A 17,511-nucleotide genomic window follows, 5' to 3' on the forward strand; every position below is an offset into this window, starting at 1 on the left:
TAGCATGTAATTGTTTTTACCATTATTGTTGCAACCCTCAATAAGCCCTAACCGAGAGGAGCAAGTGCACAGGAAATTTTAAAAGGTAGTTTTGACTGTTATGAAATAAAAACACCTGAACATCTCATAATTTAGAACTATTATCTATTAAAAACTAAATAAATACAAAATATTTACCTACTTAATTTTTTTTATTTTTTTTGAGTTCTACCTATCTGAAATTAAAAAATATAATATCATTAACAACAATATATATTATATATATAATCAAAAACATTAAATTATTGAAAGGAAAGTGAAGACTGAAAATCTAAAAGGGGAACAAAAAAATAATTATTCATTAAAATACTATAAATTTATTTATTTAAAATTTGTGAGGGTGATGTAAACTGAAAAAGTAACCAGTATCTGGGCTTGAGCCCAAAAACAAAGGTAAGAGAATATAGGGCCCAGTTTCTACATGTGAGACCCAGCCCAGCAAGAAAGATTTGAGTTTAGAGAAATATATCAAAATCTGACGGCTGTGTCAAAAGAAAGGAAAAATAAAAATAAAAATCTAACGGCGTGAATTAGAGAAGCGCATAACCACCAAAGCCGCGAAGCTTCTCGAATATTTAAAGGAGTTTCTGGCATTGCAGCTGAACCATACGGTTATTCGGAGAAGAGGAGAGCTTTTGGTTTAGCGTTTCAAATCCAGCAACCCTTATCCTGTAAGTCTTTCTTTTTTCTGTTTTTTTTTTTTCTTTCCTTTTTCTCCTGCCATCGATTTTTTTTCCTTAATTTTTTTTTTTTTGGGTTGTTGTTGATCAATGTTTTCTATCAGATTCTTGTATGTTTTTAATTAAGGATATATATTTCTTTCCCGGTGATATGATTTATGTTTCGTTTATGTAATTAATTTGAGGGCATAAATTTTTTGTTTCTATAGAAATATGTCTGTTCTTTTTTCATAGGATCTGTTTGGTTTGATGAGAAATATTGTCTAATTCTCTGATCTTGTTTGTTTCCAGCGAAAGCAACTTGTGAATTTTTCTAAAATACTTGATAAATATCCAAATATTATGCGTTACAAATCTATAGGTTTTGCAGATCAGGGGTTGAATCTTTTCTTCTTCTTCTTCTTCTTCTTCTTTTTTTTTATTTTATTTTTTTATAATTTTGTAAAAGTAGATATATGATTTATTCTCGTTTGTTGGTGGTGATGATAGGTAAGTGCCAATGAGGGGTAGAAGCTACGGTTACAGCCGTTCACCCCCGAGGGGTTATAGCAGAAGGCGTCGTAGTCCAGGCCCTAGGACTCGCTATAGAAGTCGTGGTAGAGATCTTCCTACAAGTCTGTTGGTTCGCAATCTTCGCCATGACTGCAGGTTCTCCTCATTAGCTTTGCTTCATTATTATTATTGTTATTATTATTGTTTATTTATTTACGTATTGGTTGATGTATGCGTATATGTATATACATACATACATACATACATATATATATATATATCTAAATTTGGGGTGGTATTTTTTTAAAGAATTTTAAATGTATTTTCTTGTTCTCCTATTTTCATGTGTATACTTTGGAATTTCTCATTCATCTATGGTTTGCAGGCCTGAAGATTTACGTGGGCCGTTTGGGCAATTTGGCCCTCTTAAGGACATTTACTTGCCCAGGGATTATTATACTGGGTAAGTATATTTTCAATTCGATGGAGTTATAGTTTCCTTCTTCTTTGATCTATTGGGAATGTTTTGACTATTTCTTGTAACTTGGAACTTGAAGCTTTCGTCTCCTGTGTCATAAAATTCTTGTTGAATTATTTCCATCCGCGTTATCTCTTTTTATCTGTTCAATGATGGGGTTATTTATTTATCTTTTGTATGTTCAAATTAATCTCCGACTATATGCTTATGGAAATTTGGTCGTCTTATTCAAAGTGTTGTGTTGATTGATGGGGGCTATTTATTTATCTTTCCTGTGTTCAAGTTAATCCTCTGCTATATGTTTATGGAAATTTGGTTGTCTTATTTTAAGTGTTGAAGACATCAATGAAGTAATAAGAGTACTGTGTCGAAGAGAAGAATGAAGTAATAAGAGTACTGTGTTGAAGAGAAGTATGAAGTAATAAGAATCTTGTGTTCAAGAGATCAATCAAGTAATTAAGAGTGTTCAAGATTATCTAAATGTACATGAAGATTCAAAGGAAGTTGGGTTTGAATACATTGAGAAGTTCGTCTTGAAGAATTTCATCTCAATTTTATCTTTGGTTACCACAAGGTTAGCAGCCACTTGACGTTTTTGCTCAAGTTGAATAAAGTGTCAGCAAGTATTACTGACCTTGTTTAATATGAGACTAAGGAGTTAATTGTTCATTTGAAATCAACATGTTTATAGGGTAGCATATGAGCTTGAGTTCATTTGGTTAACTTGCTTGAACATGATTATGTTTCAGGGAGCCTCGTGGCTTTGGATTTGTTCAGTATGTAGAGCCAGCTGATGCTGAAGATGCCAAATATCATATGGATGGGCAAATTCTACTTGGTCGTGAATTGACAGTTGTCTTTGCTGAAGAGAACAGAAAGAAACCCTCTGAAATGAGGGCAAGAGAGCGATCCAGGTAAGGATTGTTTATTGTTGAAGGCATTGACATGGAGATGTCTTTTATTTGTACCTTTTTCTTGTCCATCCTTTTATATATCTAATTTTGTGATTGATATTTATTTCCAAGGGGTCACTCCTATGATCGTAGGCAGTCGTACTCTCGCAGTCCAGACTACTATTCACCTTCACCTCCACGAAGGCGTTACTCAAGGTATGTGATTATCCTGGATTTAAATTTTATTCTTGTTCCCTCCCAAAAAAAAAAAAAAAAAAAAAAAAAAAACAACAACAAGAAGTAACTATTTCACTAAAACAAGTAGAATTAGAAGTTGATGAAGACATTTCCTTACAGGTCGATTTCTCCTAGGGGGAGAAGGTACAGGGATCGATCATACTCAAGGTCACCTTATGGTTATGGTTCAAGGAGTCGTAGCCCAAGCTACAGTAGGAGCCGGAGCCGAAGCATGGACTACTAATAATATAATAAGTGGATGTGAGATTGTGCTGTTAGGAGGTGGTATCTTGTGATAGAAATTCTCTTGATGCACTATTTGGAGTTCTTTAGAAATGATGGCTTATTAATGTTGGAAATTCTACTGATTGAACCTGATATAGGGCTTCTTACAATTATTGTCTATTACAATGATTGTCTTCTCCATTTGAACCTTCAGTTCATTTTTATTCATGGAACCTTACAATGATTGCTGTTTCGTGTTTTTGGCAATTGTTACCGGTATTTTAGCGTCCTACAACTTCCTTGCTAGAAAATTTGTTATTTTCCTCGACTTCTTTTAAATATTGGGAAAAAGATTAAAGGTCCGATCGGTATAGCTGATATAAGCAGAATTTTATAGAATTTTAGTATATAGAGTTTTATATAATAGATTTTTTTTTAAAAAAAAATTTATTAAAAAACTAATAAGTATTTGGTTGTAAATATAAAAATTAAATTAAATATTTATTAAATTTTTATATAAAATAAAAAATTTTAGAAATGTTCAAAATTTAAATTTTTTTCAAAAAGTTTTAAAAAGATTTATTTTTTAGTTAATAACTATTTAGTGGTTTTTTTTAAATATTTTTATTTTTTAATAAAAAACTTTTAATTTTTAAGTAAAATTTTTAAACAAAGCTAAAACATGTAACATGAAGACTAATGGTTTTATTAGAAGACTAATGGTTTTATTATACTTTTGTGACTTCGGGATATCAATTCTAAGTTGTTTTGGTTTTGGAAATAAATATAATGAAAATTGTCAGGAACCGAAATATGAATGTATATTTGTTTTCAAAAGTACTTGAAATCGTCATGATCCATTTCTCTTAATTTTACATTTTTCTCGGAACAAAGAAATAGAAAAATATTTGAAAATACGAACGTTCACAACTTTGAAAATAAGAGTTCAATCTTCATGTATGAAATCCGAAGAGCCATTGAATGGCCACTCTTCAATGTACATATTCGAAGTCCGGCATCTGAAAATCAAATTCAGCAGCCTCAAAGCTACTTTGTTGGCTTGAGGAAAATCTATATTTAATAGAACCAAATCAAATAAACTTGTTTCTAATATCTTAATTGAAAAACAGCGTCCTCGAACATCGAAACTGCAGTTTTCGAGTGGCTTTCATTTAATGCAATCGGTGGCTTTTAAAACGTGGATGCCATAATCTCTTATTGTTTCTTTCCCATAAGTGAACCAGACTGAAAGTTATGGAAGCATTTCGTAAGCTTCTTTGCTTCCACGACGCGGACGAGCCTCGTATTTATTTATTGATCATTGGTTTATATAAATATAATGACAATAGCTGGAAGCCTATAGCCTCCTGGAATCCTCTATCAGAGTGAGGAAACCTTATGAAAAAGAAAAATCATTAATTATTGGAATATAGGTACTGTTACATCCTCACTTATATGACCATGAATTATTTTTTCTGGCATTTTCTTTCTGAAACTTAACCAAACCTCGTGCCGTTTGTCTCTTTTCCTTTTTCTGTCAGAATACTTTTCCTTGGGAAAGTACTCTCTCACGCAGGATGTAGGGGAAAAATTCAAATTAGTAACCCATCCACAAATGGAATTTATTTAAAATTCAAACTAACCAAATCCATAATATAAAACAGAGCAAGCAAAAAAGGTTTTCCAAAGACAGAAAAAGAACCCACAATATACCATTCATTTACGGCTTTGTCCTGCCCATCTTCTTGTAGATAGAAATTGTTGTTGGAATTTTCTATGCCTTGTGTTGGTGGAGGTTCCATACTTCTCTCCTTCTCTGTCCGTAGAGAGGAATGGCAGGACAAGGAGAGGCAAGGATATATCACGTGGGTTGCACTATGCTTGCCTGATTAGAGAGATTTGGATGGTGCTTTAGTGTGGAAGCAACTCTTTCATGGCTACTGCTGTGGCAGTTTCCCAGAAAAAGATGATAGAAACCAATACCGCCCATTTCCAGGTTATAAACAGAAAGGGTGTTGGTTTTGGTCCTGGGTTTCGATTTTGACTTTGGTTTGCTCTGACGAAGAAGAAGAAGAAGAAGAAGAAGAAGGTGAAGAACTGACTAGGCATTCGGCATGGAGGCAATCAACGTCTGAGAATGAAGATGAAGATTGATTTTGGATGTCAATTTCAGCACCTGAGGCTGTGCGATTGACAATTTTGTTGATGGGCTTGTATGGAAGAGCATTGAATATCAATCCCACGAACAGATAAACCAGTAGAAATTGAAGAAGAAAAATGGAGTTTCATTGAGGCATTGTTTTATTTCCTAATTCCGAAACATCGTCAACGTCTAGATGATGCCTTAATTGTCTCTCACATGCTTTGCACATGTTGTTTCCGTTAAAATATTTTGACAAAAATTGCAAAAGCGACTGTAACGGTGAATGGTTTAGCAAGTTCAAAGTACAAAATGTAAAAAATAATTTAAGATGCAAAATGTAAGGACAAATATAATTTAGAATGCTTCAATGTGAATATTTTTAATCATTTGTACCATATTATTCTTGGAAATTATAGCTTGGGCAATTTATTTTATCTTATTCTCCAATACATTGTTTATACCGTGTAGTTTTTTTTATTTTTTGTGACCGGGAAAAAGTTATTCCTCGAGCCTTGACTTTTTGATAATATATTCCTCGAGCCTTGATGCATTTACTTCCCTCTGTACCCTTTCATACTTAATAAAGTACCAGAATTTGACAAATTTTGCCCATTGTTTTTTTATTGTACTCCAGGCGGCTTTGAAGTTTTACTTGATCAAAGTAATTGATCGCTTACATTTTTAATTTGATATTAAAATATTCGTCTTGTTGGAAATGAATGCTATTTTTATTTTTGAAAAATAGAAATTCCTAAGAGAAGCTTTCTCAACAGCAAGAAAACAAAGCAACAAAAGTAGTTTGACTTATATTATAACAAGAGAGGAGAGTCTTGAGTAGCATTTCTTCTTTTTTCTTTTTTCCTTTTTTTTTTTTTTTTTTGGTGAATTAACAAAAATGGAGGAATAGAATCCCAAAAAATAAAATAAAATAAAAGGTTCCAAAACGGTTATGGATAACAAAAGAATTTTGAAGTAAAACTAAAAAGACTTTTTTTTGGACATATCTCCAAACTGGGGGAGGGATCGAGAGTTGAAAAAAAAAAAAAAAGAAACTATGAGACCAACATTTTTCTTAAGATATTGGGCCTCGAAAGGAAAAAAATATTTAAATCAAACTTATGTCATTGAAAAGTAAAATAATAACAAAGAAATCATCTTCAAATAAAACCAAATTGAAATTCCATGTGAATCACCGACTCCGCAATTACTTTATTCCTAATTGCTAATATTTCGATAAGAATGGAAACACGTAAACGTCGAAGTACCATCATTTTTAGAAAATTATACACCAAATATAACCAAAATTTTCAAAACTTATCCCGTATCACATCATTACAAATTGATGTAGATCCAATTAGCAAGACGAGGACGTGATGGCATAAGCCCTTTCAGTAGACTAAAAACTATTTTAAAGTTTTGGAAGATTTGAAGGTCAACTAGTTGCTTCAACTTGTGTGAGAAGGTCAACTTAATCGGTACTTTTTCTATTTTGGCATAAAATTAGTTAGTCCATGAGTTAGAATAATTTGTCCAAGACAATTTATGTCCCTTTTGCCATGATTTAGAATTATTGGGGGGACCAAAAAAAAAAAAAAAAAAGGGAGAGAGTAGATTACTATGGGTTTTCTGAAATAATTTGGGCCCTTAGAATATCATACATAATCTTTCACATATAATATAACATAAAAAGGTACAATTTTTTTTTTTTTTTCCTTGATAGGAGCACACATACAAAACCAATATAATCTAGATTACATACTTTAATAGCATCGCCACATCTAAATTCTAAGGAAAGGAACTCTTTTCATAATATACAATTACATTTTTCTATTTTTTTTTTATCAAAAAGAAAATTTTAAAAAGCACTCTCTTTTTAGGTTTGTCCTAATTTAAAAAATAAAATAAAATTAAATCTCCACACAGCAGCCTGACTGCACGAACCCCATAAACCCATCAGGTACATCTACGATCTTCTTCAATTTACCATTTTGCCCTTCCACTAAAAAAAATCCATGTGGCCCACCTTGGTATGCGGAGCCCGATACGAAGGTCCGGGCCCCCAGTTCGATCCCACACGTTCCAACTCGGACCCCCGAGTCAGACTCAGCCCAGCTGAAGAGCTTCCCATCTTTCCTCACTCCCACGCACGACCTCGGACACTGACTCACCTTCCACGCGTCCTCGATTCGCCTCCACTCACCCGTTTCGGGATCATATGACTCAGCGCTCCCTTCAAAGCTCCCTTGGCTCTCCGTTCGATACCCACCCACGACCCAGAACTCGGACCCAATCACCACCCCTTCGCACTCGTCTCGCTCCAGATCCATTCGAGCCAACTCAGTCCACTCGTCGCTCCTCACATCATAAACCCACGCCGAGCTCAACGCGTTCTTGCTTTCATCGTGCCCTCCAGCGACGAACACACGGCCGTCCATCTCGCCGACGGCGAAGAACGACCGGGTCTCTGGCATATCCTTTCCTCTTCTCCAACTCCGTCTCGTGAATTCATAAACAAACACATCCCTGACCGGTTCATAACTCGCGGGGTCCCACCCACCCATGAGAACGAGCTTGCCCTCGGAGCTAGTTAATTCGCAGAACAACGGAAGCCCATCTGGGTATTTAGGAATCGGATCTAACCGGTCCCAGTTCCCAGTAATCGGGTCGAATACGGACACAGCATAAGAAGGAAAACCACTCGGTTTGGGCCTATCGGGTTCGCTCCGAAGCGGGAATGATTGGACCAAGCAAGCCGCTTTATGGGTATGCCCGTTTAGCTTTCTATGGTAGTAAAAGTCTCTGCTCTGAAGAAGCTCCCGCCATCGCCGGGAAACTCGGGAAGCAACTTGGTGAGTAGAGAAATGTAAACGACTCAAACACTCGAGCGAGAGCTCTTCAGGAAGACCAGGTATCAACTCAGTAAACTCAGTCATAATTTTTTCTAAGCCACTCAAAAACCGTTTTGTTCAGTATAACTCGGTAGAGCCCTCAGTCAAGATATTTATAGCATCAGGTTTCTGTTTTTGAATATAATTTTATATATGTATTTTTGGATTATTACCCAAAAATAAAAAATAAAAAACACTCAATAAGCTTTGCCACGCGCCGCACGCAGATTTGGCACAATGGCTCTGTTTTGCCATGTCATCATTTTAATATTCACCGTTAGGATTTTTACAAACTTTGAAATACAAAATTCCATCTTCTTTTCTTTTTTTATTTTAATTATTTGATTCTGTATTTTAAAATTGCGTCTAAAGTTAAATGATTTGGGTTGAAAACTTTATTTTATATTAATTTTGATTTTAGAAAAAAAAAAATTAACTTTCAGCCTGTTGGAGATTAAATTTTAATTTTTCCAGTGGCCGCATGCCAGATTGGTACAAAACGACAATGAAAGGAGGTTTTGACTGGCTGGTTTTTGGCTTTTGGTTTGGATAAGGGTTGCCTACATATTCTCTTAAAAAATGATAAAAATATATAAATCAATAAATTTTAAGAAGATAGTTATTTGAAAACCTGTGGGGGATAGAAAAGAGGATGGTTGTGGGGACAGAGAAAGACAGAGAGGAGAGATTTGGCGTTCATTATGAAAGGCCGTGTGGATGGATAAAGAGAGTTATGGATAACCCTTCAATCCTAGTGACTCGGATATGTCTTGGGCTACCTTGTATCTGTAGCCGAACATAAATATTCCTCACATTCATTGAAGTTTATTATCCTCCATAAAATGTAAATAATAATAATAATAAAAAAGTACATATTTGTTAAAAATATAAATCAATAATGAGTCGGTATTTTCTTTGTAATTTTATTTTATTTTGGGATGTTGTAGGTCTATAAGCAAGAATTTCTGCCCCCTATAGATGAAAGTAACATCAAGCTCATCAAAATAACAATAATACCTAGTATGAGTTATGCCAACTTGCCAATTAGTGCAGAGCCATGGTTTTTGTCTTCTTCCCATTATGGCTTGTTGAATGGTCAAGATTTCCATGTGCCTTTCTAACTTTTGGTATTTCAGTTTGGAGGATAAGCTTTAACATTGTTTTTTTTTTTTTTTTTTTTTTTTAAAGGAATGAAAGAAAGAAAAAAAAAAAACAACTTGTTGGTTTTGCTTTGTGGTTCGTATTTTGTGAAAGATGGATGTTTATTTATTATTAGTTTTATTCTTATTTATGCAATTTCTTTTTCTTTTTGGCTATAGAAAAAGTTTCAAATGAATTATTATATGCATGGTGTGACAATTTCTTGAAAAATAAATAAAGAAAAGAAAAGCTAATTAATTTTTATCCTCTCTGCCTTAATCCAAGAATAATTTGAGCAATTCAGATTTTATATGTTCATCAACTTTATTTATACACCATTTTTGCATGAATAAATCACTTTTTTTTCTAGGACAACAATGCGAATTTAAAACCTCCTACCTGAATTTAAAAAAATAAAAAATAAAAAACTTTACACGGTGACAGACATCGATCAATACAAATTCATTGTATCTCAAGAAAACATTTTTTGGGGCACTTTTTCGGCAAAAAAATAAAAATAAAATAAAATAAGAATTGTTTATCACAGGGTTAGAGTCCAATGCCTCCAATACCATGAAGATTGAATTTTGATGTGTCCCAACCTTTTTCTTATCCAATCTTGATGGGACATTTTTTTATTTTATTTTATTTTATTTTGCAACACCCATTCTAAGACGATAAAATGGAGTCCCTGGTCGACTAATGATTTGAAATTTCATTCTTTTTTTCTTTTTTCTTTTTTCCTTAACTTCTTTTTCCAATTTTTTTCTACTTTAACTGTGTTTCTCTACCGTACAACTCCTACTTATATACGATTGCTTTTACTACATATTATTAAAAATATCTACAAAAAGACCTCCATTGGTGCACATTTTAACTTGAGGAACCTCTCTGTATTCCTGGCAGATTCTCTCTCTCTCTCTCTCTTCAATCTAAAAGGTTGACTGTAATTACTATATTTTATTAGATAAACTGCAGCTTCTGTTTTCTATTTGTTTTTGTTTTTTTTTTTTTGGGTAAATTCTTGTTTGTGGCTTTGATGAGTAAAATGATAGCTGTTTTAGCCCAATGAATTATGGAATTGCTTCTGTATGTCATATAAAGTGTGTCAGCCTGCGAGGACCATGTGCTCATGTGCTGACAACGATTTCTCTTCTAGAAGACTGAAAATGAGATCACATAACTAGTCTCTCTCAGTTTATCCACTCCTGCGTTCCTGCATCAAATTTTTGCGATTTGGGTTTGCGTTTTGCAAATGAATGTATTAGTATTAGACTTTTTTTTTTTTTGGGTGAATGTATTAGGCATTGTTTATTTTAGAAAAATTATGTGAAATCAAAACTTTTTTGAATGTCGGATTGTTTTGAAATAAAATCCTTTTTCCTCAACAATTTTGGAGGATTAGGATTATTTTTTTACCACCTACTTTTGCTACTACAAAAGTTTTTGGAGACTTGGCATCTCCTGTTTTGGCAATATATATTTATTGGTGACGTGGGATGCTTTATGTCAACCGCAAAAAGAAAATGGGATTTTCTTTTTTTTGTTCTAGAAGCTTTATACTTCTTTCTTCTTGAATGACTTGGTGGAAATATGTACATTTTCCATGTTTTCCTTATCCTCAATTTATAGAAATTACATAAGAAATACGTGTTCAACGAGGGAAAGGTAGTAAAATTCTAATTTTATTGTTGAGAAACAAGAAATATGTATATATATATATACATATGTATTTTGCAAAACTTTCGTTAATGAAACTATTCTTGTTTTCTTCATCGAGCTCCTTTAGGTAGATTTGATTTTGGCTAAAACCTTGATAAATTAAACTAATTACATACCCTGTTGAAGCCTTTTAATAATGACTTTTAGAATTCATACTAAAATGTACCTGAAAAAGTGAAACCTTCATTCAAGTCATACCAGAAAGCACCGAACGAATATTTTCACCAAACGAAAAGAACAAACCACCTAACGAAACAGCATGTACTGCTGGAAAAGTTTTTTTGCGAATCAAAATTTGATGTGAATGATAATCTGCCAAGCAGTGAAGAATGTTCTCCACAGTGGGACACTGCTATTCCGAATTCATTAAAACTTGACTTATGAGAGGTTCAATTGACTTTTGGCAATTTTCTTATACATATATTTGTGCTTTCTCTACTTTATTATTATTATTATTTTTGGCCATTCGATAAATAAGGAGATTTTAAGACGCCTGATCGAACCATTATATGATATTTGTCATATGCAAGAGGATTTTTTTTTTCTACCTTAGAGTGGAAATTTTCAACGAGTTTGTCCCCTTGAAAGAATGATTTATTTTTACTCCCAACCAATTATCAAACTTGGATTCAACAATAGCATAAAATAAAATTATTAAAACGTGTATGGATTAGTTTAAGAAAATGATGATAGAAAATCAAATGAGTTTTCTGGATCTCACATGTCTTTGTATATTTTTCCTTCTTTAGGTCGATATGAAAGCTATAAATGGATCTAAATCCGACATGTGATTGCACATAGCATGTCCTTTTTTGCTTTATGTTAAAATCATGTTATCAAGCAAAGTCGTTCAAGCAAGCAATACAAAATAATTAATTTATTGTAATTGATGGGCACAAGATTTGTTTGATCCACGATTCTGGAAAAAGGTATTCTCTTATCTTTTAAGCTTTAGTCATAGTCACCATCTTTCCATTTTCACTTTGTCATATAATTCCACAGCACTTTTTCTGTGAAAGCTTCTATAGGTATTTGACCAAAATTTAGGTTGTCATAACTCATACCAGTTTAGCGAGTGAATTGGATCTGGCATAAATATGAAAAATTGGGTTCATCCAATTATAATTCCAAAAATACAAAGCATTATCAAAGTAGAACATGCTAATAAGAAACCGCGCAATAAATTTCAAATTTGCACATTTAGTAATTCACTATTAACAAAGTGCATAAATACCATGATTATGCAGCAAACAGACAAAAATTAATAAAAGCATTTCATTCTAGAAGGTTTTTTTTTTTTTTTTTTTTTCCTATGCACATCTTTCTTTTTTTGAATTTTTTTTGAATATCGTGGGGCTATGATAATAATTATGTTTGGTGTCCTTGTAGTGGAGATGATAACTAGCTAGCTAGCATCAACAACTGGATTGGGGAATCTGGAAAACTTGTTGCTTTGAGTGGTATAGCTTCAGAAAAAAGGCAAAAAGTATGATTTATCGGGCACTGCCAAATTTGCCGTATTGCCTTTTTGCTTAGTCCAAGAAAAGTATAAAACTAGAGGACCCCACTTTCTAGAAGTTTGACGTGTCTTTACTTTGAGAGCTTCCTTCTTTTGCAGAGCTTTCGCTGAACCTGCACATAGCAAAGCTCATTGTTATGGTCACTGATTTCTGGGTCCTCAAAGATTGGTTTTTGCTTCTGTTTTCCACTCTTTTTTAACTTGTCCAGATGGATTTGGCTACAGGTTAAAAGTGTACATTGGTTTGGCATGCTTCTGTTTTCCACTCTTTTAACTTTTTCTACATAGATTCAGCTACAGGTTGGAGTGTGGTTCTGGCATTTGTAAAATGATAGACATTGTCTTGCCTTGATTTGGTATTTTTTTGGTCCTGTTTTGGGTTTCAGTGAAAGGGGGATGAAGGGGATGGAATTGGATTGCTTGCAGAAGCACGCTTTGTGGTGGGTGTTCCTGGTTTTGGATTGAAATAAGACCTGATTATATACTATTTTACCCTTCACAAGATTGAAATTTCATCATATATGTTCTATTAGGATCTTTGTTTTTAGTTTTTTGAACTTGAAGTTGGTAATTCTGAATCACTGGATTTTTTTTTCAAGCTGAACTATATGATTTCTGGACTTGGCCATCAGATATTATTAATTAATGCCATGCCTCTTTGCGAATTAAATTTACTCTATAATTTTTGTTGTCATATATATGTGTATATATATATATATTTGCTAAGAAAAAGGGCTTCATTAAAACCAAAAATAGTTTTGCCCACCAAAAATAATAATTTTGTTTTCGTAAAATTTTTCAATGCAATAATAATAATAACAATAACTTTTACAAAATAATAATAATTACAATAACATAATAACAAATGTATTCAGATAACTTGGTCTTGGTCTAGAATTGTACATGGATCAACAAACCCATAAAGCTTATCAACTAAAACTTATCAATGGAGTTAATTTCACTTAAAAAAAAAAAAAAAACTAAGATAAGATCTTATATATTTGTTTATTCATCTAAAAACTAAAAATACAACCTTGTATTTGGGCCTCGACTTTATTATAGTGGTTTATCAATCAAACTTGTATTCCTTAGTGGGCTAAAATTCAAGATTTAGATTTTTAGCCCAGTCCAAGAAACCGAGCCCCGAGGGCTGTAGTATTTTGCTAGTATAGTACATTAGCAACAATATATTGCATACTATATACTTCGTTCCTTTTTTAATTTGTATCAACATGTTATATATTAGGCCACAAAACTTATCTGGGGAATTCTTCATCTACGCATCCACGAAGGATTCAAAGTTTAATTTTTATTCTTGTTTATTTTTCAAATTTTTTGGTGAAGGAATTCAAAATTTAATGATAAAACCCATGTCAACAATAACAACAAAAACAAAGTATATGCACAACGCTATTACACCATTCAAGGGATTTTTTAAAAATAAAGAGTATTTTTATGTTTAAAGAGTTAAATTTTAAAATCTTCTTAAACAATACTTTTTATATTATATTTTTTATTTTTATTTTTTCAATAAATATTTATTGTTATGTTTTTTTCCCCTTTTTTTTTTGTTTTTTTATTAGAACTCCTTTTTAATTATTTTGTTATTTCTCTTCATTTTTTTTCATACATCCAATCAAATCATTAAATACATTAACATAGTGGTTTTAAAATTTGATAATCATTAAATAAGAAAATTTTTTTTTGACTTTTTAAATTTGGAAAGCCAAACTTATTCTGTATTTTAAAAAGTTAAAATACATAATGGGTTGGAGACTATTTTTATTCTGTATTTTAAAAAGTTAAAATACATAATGGGTTGGAGACTATTTTTATATATTGATTTTTTAAAATAAAAATATAAAAAGTCCTTAGGAGATGCTTTATACAATTCTATATGTTCAACAAGTATAACCATATGTGAATATCAATATTTAGACCCAAAAACACAAAAAAAAAAAAAAAAAAAAAAACAAATGTCAATTGGGTTTGTGGCTGTGCAGGAAATCAATCAAGAAAGATGTAAAATAGTAGCGAGTGGGTAAGCAAGCAACTAGAAAGCTGAAGCAACCGCATGCATTTAGCAAAAGGGGCTAGCTATTTAACACAATGTACTGTATTGGTAAAATCAATGTGTTGGGCAATAATCCCCGAGTTGGAGTCTCCTTTCAAATAGAATATACTAAGCGAAGTTGAAATCAATGAGACACCTTGAGGCTGCCCTGCTGGTGAAAATATGTTGGAATTTGGAATTGATATATAATGTGGTATTAAGAGGGTTGGTTGCCAAAGTAGACAGTTTGGTAACGTGATGTGTAGGTGATGCCAAAAGGAAATGAACAAGGGCACAGGTGAATAGAATTAAGGGGGCAGAGTATACATAGGCCATGTTTATTAATTCTGCTTCCATTAAAGCCGTGTTACATATACAAATGGCATGTAGATTTGTTTGTTTATTATTATTTCTACCATGTGATTCATCTTACAAAAGCTTTCTCTTTCTCTTTAAATTTTCCGAGAGCTACTCATCTTTCTACCATGTGATTCATCTTACAAAAGCTCTCTCTTTCTCTTTAAATTTTCCGAGAGCTACTCATCTTTCTTTCTTTTCACACTGTTATTTGTAATTTCTTATGTATGATACTTTTTTCAACATGGTGAAACAAACCCACCACAGCAATTGCTCTGGCATACACTTTTGTTTTGATATATGAAGATAATCTCAATTTACCAAAAAATATGAAGAAAATCTCACGAGTGCAGTGAAAATTTATCTAACTTCTGCTTGAAAGCATGTGTAGAGACAGTACATGAGGTCCACCTGAATGCAAGTGGAAGTGTGAAACTTTAAAGTAAAGACTGTCTCGACAAATATATAAATCGCACTTTGGTTCTTTTTTGAGGGTCTTTTGCGATCATCCAATTCACAAAGACAAAGGCTACACTGAATTTTTTTTTTTTTTTTAAAAAATTATTTTATGAGTGGACTTCATTCATTCGTGTGATAAGAAACAGCATTTTATTTTGTGGGACAAACAAAATCCACTTTTCTTTTTTTTTTTTTTTCTGGGTAAATCATCCCCACAATTTGGACTACTTTTTTCTTTCTTTCTCTCTTTCTGTTTTTTTTTTTTTTTTTTTTTCAATTGGTACAATTTAAGACTAACTTTTTTTTCCTCCCCTTCTTTAAAAGCACTTTGCTATATTATTTGTTACTTCTACAATTTGTGACTGGAAAGATGGGCTTCAAGGTGAAGTTTTGTTGTTATAAATAATGCTTAAAAAAAGACCATGCGATAACGTTGAACCACAAGCACGTTAATGTTCCATCGGTTTTAGTGTTTGCTTTAAAATTTGATTTTTAGTTGATAAAAATTTGGGACCTAAAAAAGTATTTTGAAGTAAAAGCTTTTAAATGTCAATGGTCAAAGGGTGTCTGACCAAACATGCACCATAATATTCTTTTTTTTTTTTTTTTGGGTAATGACTCCACAATATTCTTTTTATTGGGGAATAAATGAATCTGTGTATCTTATATTATATGTATGCGTATGTATAAAGCTATGTTCTTTTTAGAATATGGTTTTTATTTTATATTGTACATCTACCGATATAACAATTATTAAAAATTATTATTTATCAAATGAAAATTTAGTAATTAAATTATTAATTAATATGATGTTTTTAATATTTAATACGTAAATACGTTTTCACTTTGTATTGAAAGCATGTTTTAAACAAAATATTACTCGTAGTTTAATTTATATGCAGTACATTGAAGAACAAAAAACAAATAAATAAATTACTAGACAGTCCAAAAACTGGAGAAGAAAATTAAATATCACTGAACTTGCCTTAGCTTATTCCCCATTACAGACAACCCCACTACTATTTCTTAGCCCCAAAAAGTGAAAAAGATTAAAATCAGAAACGTGGTCTCTATCACACCTCTCAAGTTTGTTTGCTTTTGTAGAAACAACCTTCTTCGATAAGTACTGCCCCATTCTTACACATTATGTATGCCCAATATTACTTGGCTTGTTGAATGATTTTTCTCCTCCTTTTTCCTGCTCAAAAACATCTCTCATTTTAGTTTTTCATTTTTTATTTTTATGCTTTTATAAAGTATTTTGAAAGTTCAAAAAATGCACTTCATTTTTTTTTTTTTTTTGCTAATTGGATAACTTTAATTTGCTAAATGGAATTACAATGTACATTTAAAATTGACCTACACCAACAAATTGATTTTAAAAAATTTCCATCACCCAATTGGGCAACATGTTATTATTATGTTATGCAGTAAATTAATATAAAAACATTGATTGATTACATAACAATTAATGTTGTTTTATAAATAAATTGATGGTTGAAAAAATTTACATTGTATTGAACAAATGAAAAATATGGTGTGAATGCAAAATTAATAACACAACCATCCCGCTATAGTGTGTGATTTTGAAAGGTAAAATGGGTAATATTTATATTTTGGTCCGAAAATTTGCCCAACCCATACAACGAGCACTAAAACCATGGGTTTTTCTAAAATTGTACCAAACTACTAACAGAAAAGCCATAATTGCAAATAGGACAAAAGAAGATGTGGACGCTTCGTCTGCGTTGCCTCCCTTTAAAGCTCCTTCTTCTTTCTTCGTATCCAAACCAGAAGTATATGTTTTTGTAGAGAAACAATGTCCCACGCGCCAAACTACATGTAATCTCACAGTCCCACACCACATGTAGTCCTACTTTAAAGGGGGGAACAAAAAAGTTCAAAAAAAATAAATAAATAAAAAGCTCTGCTCACCCACAAACTGCCACTGCAAATATGCTAAAAAACATGAAACTTCTTTGATAATTAAATGCTAAAAACATTTTAGTAGTTTATATTTAATAAGTATAGCTTAGTGGCACATGGTATATTGAATGCAAACTAAAATTTCGTATGAATTTAGGGAATTGGGTTTCTACTAATATGTTTTTGGTACTTGTCATGTGCCTACCCTCATTTCCTAAAGTTTGTTTTTTATTCTTTTAAACCTTTAAAAGTGTGAATAT

At 32.2% G+C, this 17,511-nt stretch overlaps 2 protein-coding genes across 2 annotated transcripts; one reads left to right on the forward strand and one right to left on the reverse strand.

Moving 5' to 3' along the window:
* Positions 1-557: 557 nt before the first annotated feature.
* LOC107432286 (serine/arginine-rich SC35-like splicing factor SCL33) lies at positions 558-3,297 on the forward strand. The gene is made up of 6 exons (XM_048466196.2): positions 558-710; positions 1,209-1,367; positions 1,597-1,674; positions 2,439-2,603; positions 2,715-2,798; positions 2,940-3,297. The coding sequence occupies exons 2-6, from the start codon at positions 1,219-1,221 to the stop codon at positions 3,061-3,063; spliced, it is 600 nt and encodes a 199-aa protein (XP_048322153.2). The 5' UTR covers positions 558-710; positions 1,209-1,218; the 3' UTR covers positions 3,064-3,297.
* Positions 3,298-6,837: 3,540 nt separating this feature from the next.
* On the reverse strand, positions 6,838-8,177 carry LOC125419632 (F-box/kelch-repeat protein At2g44130). Its single transcript, XM_048465964.2, has one exon. The coding sequence runs from the start codon at positions 8,118-8,120 to the stop codon at positions 7,095-7,097; it is 1,026 nt and encodes a 341-aa protein (XP_048321921.2). The 5' UTR covers positions 8,121-8,177; the 3' UTR covers positions 6,838-7,094.
* Between the last annotated feature and the right edge of the window lie 9,334 nt (positions 8,178-17,511).

The sequence above is a fragment of the Ziziphus jujuba genome, chromosome 11 (assembly GCF_031755915.1).
Source record: "Ziziphus jujuba cultivar Dongzao chromosome 11, ASM3175591v1".
Lineage (NCBI taxonomy): Eukaryota > Viridiplantae > Streptophyta > Magnoliopsida > Rosales > Rhamnaceae > Ziziphus > Ziziphus jujuba.

What these genes read in the sequence shown, in the direction of transcription:
- LOC125419632 (XM_048465964.2), bottom strand. Translation starts at nt 8,120, where the DNA reads ATGACTGAGTTTACTGAGTTGATACCTGGTCTTCCTGAAGAGCTCTCG.
- LOC107432286 (XM_048466196.2), top strand. Translation starts at nt 1,219, where the DNA reads ATGAGGGGTAGAAGCTACGGTTACAGCCGTTCACCCCCGAGGGGTTAT. An exon ending in CCCAGGGATTATTATACTGG is followed by an intron (nt 1,675 to 2,438) that starts GTAAGTATATTT and finishes ATTATGTTTCAG; the next exon opens with GGAGCCTCGTGGCTTTGGAT. An exon ending in AGGGCAAGAGAGCGATCCAG is followed by an intron (nt 2,604 to 2,714) that starts GTAAGGATTGTT and finishes TTTATTTCCAAG; the next exon opens with GGGTCACTCCTATGATCGTA.